The 8112-nt window shown below is 34.4% G+C and overlaps 1 protein-coding gene across 1 annotated transcript; it reads right to left on the bottom strand.

The window, feature by feature from the left end:
- Positions 1 to 257: 257 nt before the first annotated feature.
- Positions 258 to 7902, bottom strand: LOC123547889 (probable G-protein coupled receptor 21). Its single transcript, XM_045335132.2, has 3 exons — positions 6875 to 7902; positions 2745 to 2965; positions 258 to 1297 (listed from the first exon to the last, which is right to left on the bottom strand). The coding sequence occupies exons 1-3, from the start codon at positions 7562 to 7564 to the stop codon at positions 1060 to 1062; spliced, it is 1149 nt and encodes a 382-aa protein (XP_045191067.1). The 5' UTR covers positions 7565 to 7902; the 3' UTR covers positions 258 to 1059.
- Positions 7903 to 8112: the final 210 nt, after the last annotated feature.

Below are 8112 nucleotides of genomic sequence, written 5' to 3'. Positions count from 1 at the left end.
ATATTTATATTCGTCCACAAGGATTAGTGCTTTATTACCATTTGACCAAGAAATTAGTCGTTCATTAGTTTTCAGTCTTTAAAAGATTAGACACGCAGCTTCGTTCGTGGAAAGACATGCAAATAAGAAAAGATTATAAATCTTGACAATATTTATAATATCGTTATGTATGCACAGCTGCAATCACAGCTAAATACAGTTGAAACCATTCTCGCATACAAGAGGTTTACCATGGTTCCCTAGTTGAGCTCGGAATTTTGACGAACCTCTGATGGATGGATGAGAATGACGAACCTCTGATGGATGGATGAGAATGACGAACCTCTGATGGATGAGATAGAGTTGAAACTCGGTATCTCGAATTGCAAGGGATCAAGCGTTTGAATTTGATATAACCGAAATTCGACTTGCGTATTCGGGACGGGACTTGATTATTTCGAGATAGCCGGAATTTTGAGGTAAGCGTGTTCGAGATATCGAGTTTCAAATGTATTGTATCAAGCAACATCCTTTTTTTTAAATTTTTTCAATGACATTACATATTCATACTGTTTTTACTTATATCTATTAGTATGTAGTCATTTAAACGTAACATGCAGTACTGTTTCTACACACAAATATGTTAATATTATGTTCACATGTTCACATGAATACTTTGTTGTAATTGTACATATTTTCAAATATAAAATTTTGGGCATAATATATCTTTGAGAAAGCTATAGAGAACGTTATGAAATGTATTTACTTACCGTTTATTTACCGTTATTTTATTGAAAAAAGTAATTCTTTTTTATTTTCGAAATTTCTGACAAACCTAATGACATGTACACTATAATATCATACCATTGCACAGAAAACATAAAATATCTACAATGAATCATTCTGTTGAAAATGTTTGAGTAATACTAAATATTACATAACGTCTAGACTCCCGCATCGTCGGATACCCACGATTGCATTTCACTCATTCCATAAATGAAGAGTAACGGAATGGATCGGTCGTGGTTGTCCGACGATGAGACTTTCGTTGCCAGTGTTAAAGACAGTTGTTTTTTGTCGCTACGCTTCACTTGGATTGTTACCGGTGCCGAGATCAAGCGTGTGTATATCTATCTGAACGTTATGTGACACTGATACGGTACTGTTGCATCCTGACAGCTGGTCTATGTTCGATAACTCTGTAGCCCTTGTATGATCATTGCTCTCTGAAATTCGGTCATCACGTTCTCGCGAGAAAATATGTGGCTGTAGGAAACGTCGGAATCTTTGTCGATTTGTAAGGGAAATTGCCGCCTGCCTGTGAAAAACAAATAAAATATTAACAGAAACCCCCCAAAATGCATTTTCACAGTAGTAATATCTTCATTTACAGTACGAAATATTAAATCTGTGTGAAAACCAATTTCGACTACTAGATTTGTTCATAAGTTCAATTTTTGCATTTTTTAGGAATGTTGTGCACATTTATAACAGGAAATTCAACCTGAATAAGATTATATTGTAAACTACTTTTCACCAAAAATGTGAAGTAGTCACCTTAGCACAGTTTGTTTTCGACAGTATTACTTCTATATGATGATGGTCAGATAACCAAACTTCCATGAATCGTGTTAATGTAATTCTCCATTATCGGGTCATGTTTTTTTCTACAACGAGGAATTTGAATATTAAACTTTTTCAGATCTCCATGATACACTACGACATTCTGGCATATAATGTCATGAAAGCGTTATCTTGATATATTTGCTAAACTCACTTGAAAAAGGGCTTGGACTTCAAATAAGTTTTCATAAATGGGAATCTATAGGAAGTTCACCACAATTTTGATGACATTTTCGCGAATGGTAAACATTTCCTGTGTAAATATTTCTGTTCATTTTAGGTTAAACAGACATGACTGTTTTCGAAGTCTTAATATGTGTTTAATGACTTAAATTTTATGTTCAATTAGTGATAGTTTATAAGGTTAATTTACTTGTTTTAAGTGCGAATGTGAAAATCTGGCACGAGGGTATCTGTTTAGGTGGTAACGTAGCTTTCCGCGTACACAGAGCCTCGTTAACACTTAAACAGTTATCCGAGGGCCTGATAATCTCATCAGCCTAAAATTAGTGATAGGATATTTCAACACATAATACTAACTTATCAAATCAAGCGGATGACTTCTGTGTAGCACTATTTTCTTACAGTATCGTATTTAATCAAAACACGGTAAATTTCGTACGTACATAGCAATCATCTTGGCATTTCAAACTCAAACAACTACGTTTTTACATAAAATAACGTTATAGAATAAAGTTTTATTAACAGAGAAATATACTTTAAAGGACAAAGAGGAATCATCGAGGTATTTGACATTCATCCAGTTTTAATTAAAAAGAATAAAAAATATTACACAAATATTGTGTGCAAATGCATTTCATAATTCGTCTATTACAACGCATTTTACACTAGATTGACGTCCGGCATGCAAGAATAAGTGCTGTACTCTTATACATGAATACAATACAACCTTAGTAATTAGATCTACTTATCAAAATCATATTCCGGACTAAACGAGAATTTCATAGCAACTTGTATTGTTTTGTCCAGAACGAAAGGAAGTCTGTTGAGACAAAAATCTTTAAATGAAAGTGATTACAGTTCCTAATGTATAAATTTGAACATACGATTAAAAGCGATGATTAAGAGTCCAAACATGTTCAGGTTTCCGGTGAGTTATGATATATGTCCGCGCAATGTACCTGAACTTCCGGTTCATCACGCTGTATATAACCACGTTCCAAAAACTGTTACTTATAGCAATCCAGGTCACTGCAAAATCAATGTCTTCGTTGAGCTCTATGTTGGTCAAAGCGATTGTCAGGGTACAAATCGTCCAAGGCGTCACGGCAACAAAGAAACCAGCGGTAATGGCGGCCAGATATTTTGACGTTCGCAGAATCTGTGATACGGCATGATTACTCTAAAACAAAACAAGAAATATAGAGACAAATTGGACTGCTCGCACTATATCACCTTCCACATTTGTGTTTGAAACAGGAGGATCGAGGTGACTCGCTATCGTTTAAATAAGTCAGTTACTTAAGGTTTTAATAGAGTAGCTGTAGCAGTTCTGCTGAATTAAGGTCCATAACTCTGGTATTATTTCAGCAATCATACCCAATATCGAACAGATTTGTAATCTTGCAGCCATATACATTTTGTATGAGTTTCATGAAGATTGCTTAAAAATGTATTATCAATATATGAGATATATTGATTTTTATGAATGAAGGGCCATAACTCTTGTGCTGATAAGCAATTTGCTCGCGGTCTATTGTAATACATACATTATGTGTAAGGCTCATTAAAGATGCGCAAAATATGTCGCTACTATTGTGTTGGCAATGTTAAATATGATTAAATATGACTATTTTGCCTATTTCGAGGGTCATTACTCTGGCGTTATGAAAATCAGATGTCTTAGAATGATTTCAGAAGTTCCTTGGAAGCAAAGAATGCATCCAAGTAAAAAATCATAGCGGACTAATTTTTATTTATTCTGTTTGTGAGAAATAATAAAATGTGCAACACTTCTCATGGCCCAAAAAACGTAAAATAATTCATTGTTTCCGGTAACATGCTAAAAAATAGGGTAGGTAGGTCGGTATTTTTTTTTTTTTGTTTTTTTTGATTTTTTTATTGTGGGACTTTTCGGAAATTATTTTTGTGTCAGAAAATGAAAACAAATAAGGGGGTAATGCCTTTAGAGCTGCAGTGAGTTGATTTTTAACATCTCTCATAAAAAGTGCAGTTTTGCAACTTTTTATTAAGGCTTTAAAAACATTTAGGGTCGGGCCAAAAATTTAGGGTAGGTCGGGATACCGGAAACAAACTATTTTTTACGCCTAAGACAGCTTCAGCACCTCAAATAAATTAAAGCCTTTAGATGAGATTTTCATGTATGCCTCAATTTGTAAATGAACTTTCAATAAATATTTTACTCGGAAAGTAAAAACGGTTACTAATATTATATTAAAATAACTGACCTAAAAGCATTTATTTTAATAAAATTAATTGTAAAATCAATATACGTTATCAGTCGTTGATACGAAATTTTATGAGACAAAAATTGATCTCTTATATTCTACTTAATTATTTTTTCTATGTACATCTTTTGCATCTTTCAAATTTCTAAGATTCAGAATTCATTGTTTGGCTTTTGAGACTTTTACGTATAACTATCCTTAGGCTAGTGTTTTTGTAACTGGATTATTGGAATCCTTTATTTCTAATGACAAGGAGAATTAAATTTTCAATGAATTTCAACAGCTGCTAATCAAATATTATTTGCTATAAACATAGTTCTCTTTGGTATATAGTATGGATCTCCGTGGTCGAGCGGGTTTAGGTAGCAGAATTTTAATTTTTTTGGCCCCTCATGGATGTGAGTTCGAAACCTCAAGTGTTGAGTAGACTCACTGAATGTGAGGAAGGAAGCGATCAAGTTGGCTTACGGAAGGTCAGTGTTTCTATCCAGATGTCTGTCTGTTCCCGAAACAATGCTCGGAAGGGCTTTTGGAAAAGTCGCCATGTGACCCTAGTTGTGTACCGGTGTGATACTTAACCCAACAAAAACAATATTCTGCTTATGTGGTGACGAAGCAAACAATATCGGCAAGAACGTGAACATTTTTAAACATTTTTCTGCTTCCTTACTAACACAGATACCATTTGTGTTATTATACGGATGTATTTCTAATGTGTAAATATTTGAACTCGCTCGACAGAAAAGAGACCATGATCCGAAAATGCTATAAAATAAGAATTTTAGCATTAGTTTAAGACTTCTAGCAAGCAATTTACCGATTTCAAATCAATGAGTGAAAGTATCACATTACTCTGGGCAAACTCATCAATATTGCACAATTTGTAATCTGCAAATTACATGGCACGTGCATAATGTGAAACATAAAACATACGTTTAAAGAAATATCAGCTTGGATAATGATAAAAATCCTGCGCCCTGTCCTTTCATAAACCCAGGTCAATGAACAAATAATTACTAAACATTCTCGTCTTCTGAATTTTAGTTGAATACCACCATTTTGTATCACGAAGTAAGATTTTTTTTTCTCAGCTGAATCAGTAAGTGACTCTTTACTACGTTCGACCCATGGGTAGTGCATTGTTGTGTAAATAACGCATATCAAACAAAAAAGGTAAATAAAGGCAGGTAGAGCATTCATAAGTGTTTATGGCGTCTATGTAGTTAGGTGGAGTAGACCACTTACAGACCTAAAGGCATTGACCTCCAGATCGTACGACAACAAAAAAAGAAAGAAATTGTTTAGGTATCAGGAAATTAATGCTATATTTCATAAGAAAGCCTTGAGACTATATGTTATGGAAACTCATGAGAATTAGTAGTTTTACTAATTTGTACATTGAAAGATAACGCTTTACTTGAGGTAAACTGTCTTAACTATATTTAACGGTCGTTAAATACATATTCCTCCGTGGTGTATTGGTAAAGACAGCGGCAAAGCTTTTATTGCCTTCCCGACCCGGGTTCGATTCCCGACTCGGGCATCTTTGATTCTTGATTTGGCATTTTTAAGATAGTTTAGAAACAAAAACTCATATTCTAGTGTTCATAATATGACCAAACTTTAATTGGTTTGTTTCATATTCGAACATGGTTCGATTTGATTGCTAGTTATATGTAGTCAGTTAGTTTTTTTCATTGTTCATCTGCGCTGGTTTATTTGCCTAACTGGAACGAATTTTCTCCATAAAACATTTTTCTTGGTATTGGGTTTAACGTCACACCGACACAATTCCAGGTCATATGATGACTTTCCATCTTTTGATGAACGAAGATCCCAGGTGCCACTCCTTGCATTACTTAACCACAGGCGGGCACCTGGGTAGAACAACCGACTTTCTGCAAGCCAGATGGATGGCTTCCTCACATGAAGAATTCAACGCCCCGAGTGAGACTCGAACCACATTGGTAAAGGGCAAGTGGTTTAAAGTCAGCGGCCTTAACCACTCGGCAACGACGACCCCTTTACATCATTTAAATAAAAGAATGTTAAAGTGAGGACGGACTCTATTGTCGTAAAACTTGTGTAAAGCCATTGTGACCACTGAAAACACCTTGTAAATGCAAGTTTTTAAGCATCTAAATGTTATTTAGTGGAAAGTTCCGTTATACACATCAGAATCAGTTAGTTTTTTCTACAAAACAGTGAAAATTTCAAAACAGAAAGCAAAACACTCAAGAAATTAAATTGCAATTACAACAAACATGTCTTCATTTAAAGATTGACCTGACACTTTAGACCTTATTTCTATGATAAAATGGGTGCCAGTTGGAATATAAAAACTGACAACGTTTTAACAAGACATGTTTCAATAAGACTGTTGATATTTTTTTGTTAATTTATATACTTATGTGTTGCTGTATTAAGAAGTACTGGGCATTACTTTAAATAAATGGTCACCCTCAACTACTTTCAAACATAAAAATGAATGTTATTGAAAGTGGAAGAATGAATTGAAACATGTTTTGATTAATTAATGAAAAGTTCTGCTAGGTTTTGTAAGACTTTACATAGTTATTTGAACTTGCTTTGAACAGTACAATCGAGTTCTGATCAAATTACTGTGAAATCAATAATATTTGTGGGGTGGGAGTCTAGCTTTTGTGGCCGATCTCACGGACTAAACGCCGACGAACAAATAAAATTTCCATTAATTATATCTTAAAATGTTGAAATCCTAAGATGCATATTAATGATAAATCTGTCATTGCCAAAACCACGAATTACATGCGTCTGAATTTCACATTATTATAGATATTACAATGGTTTAGTGACATACTTACAGTGTCCGCATTTCGCGCATTTCTCGAGAACACCCGAATGGTTTCCCGCCTGTTCGCCGCCGCAAAAATAGAACCATAGCTATAGAGGAACAACAAGGCAGGTATAACATAAAATATAATAATCACAGTGAGTGTCACGTTAGGGTTCTCATAATACGGTTCACAGTTTATGCCAATGTCATCAAAGTAGAACTGTTCCCCGAAAAATATTACAATCGAGTACACACTGAACGTCGCCGACCACGTGGCCAAAATAACAGATACGTACTTCCGGGATGTCATAAAACTGTTGTATTTCAAATAATGGTGAACAGAGAAGTACCTATCAAGAGCAATCAACACAAGTGACAAAGTTGATTCATGAAAAAGTGCTGAAAGCATCAATGCCTCTATTTTACAGAAGGTTTCCGAGTAGGGCCAACATTTATAAAGGGCGGAGTAAATGCAGAATGGGCACATGAAAAGGCCCATACTAAGATCGGTGCAAATTAAAGAATTCATGGTAAGTCGCACTTTCTTCAAAAATAACTTTCTGCTACTAGAATTGTTGAAAACTATCACAGAAAATACATTTCCAATTATGATTCCAAGTGATACACAACCAATAACACAAGCTTTAAATATATCCTTCCACGTAGGCACATAATCGTTCCCTTCGCATGTGAATGTTTGATTAAGACTTGCCACCATTTTAATATAAAAAAGAAGTTGTATTAAAATATTGATTCAAAAATTCCTAAATAGTTCTCCACTAATGTCGTGCAGCGTGACTATTCGCGCGACCAAAATATGCAATTAATAAATAATTTTGAAATATAATAAATCGGTTACATTTTTGTTTAAAAACATTTCAAATCAGTAATATCCGGAAAAGGTTCGCAAAATATCTCTAACTACTACTCCAATGGATTCAGGTAAATTTATCTACCGTTCTGATATTATTGTCAACATTCAACAGTCTGTCCAATATTGGCTTCAGCGTATGATCTCGGGCCATTCAATACTTAATCAGTCGGCACATTATTGTATTTACTCTTAGATAATTCTCTCCACCAGCTATTTGATACCAGCATTATTGTGAGTTATTTTTCCACATTTACAAATTATTTCAAAATTATTTTAATTCCTGATTTTGTAGAACATGTTTACATCTGGGAGTGTGATTATTTATAGCACTCCCCTGGGCACTTAGGAAATTAAATACACGTCAGCGGGCTATTTGTATAGGGGAATAACAG

The sequence above is a fragment of the Mercenaria mercenaria genome, chromosome 9, assembly GCF_021730395.1.
Source record: "Mercenaria mercenaria strain notata chromosome 9, MADL_Memer_1, whole genome shotgun sequence".
In the NCBI taxonomy this organism is placed as follows: Eukaryota; Metazoa; Mollusca; class Bivalvia; order Venerida; family Veneridae; genus Mercenaria; species Mercenaria mercenaria.
Note: the sequence above shows the minus strand (reverse complement) of the source record. Positions and strands in the feature narration are given on the sequence as shown.

Excerpts from the sequence above, each read along its gene's own strand:
- LOC123547889 (XM_045335132.2), bottom strand. The coding sequence starts at position 7,564 with ATGGTGGCAAGTCTTAATCAAACATTCACATGCGAAGGGAACGATTAT. Across the intron at positions 2,966-6,874 it reads ATGCGCGAAATGCGGACACT|AGTAATCATGCCGTATCACA; the intron begins GTAAGTATGTCA and ends GTTTTGTTTTAG. Across the intron at positions 1,298-2,744 it reads GTGATGAACCGGAAGTTCAG|GCAGGCGGCAATTTCCCTTA; the intron begins GTACATTGCGCG and ends TGTTTTTCACAG.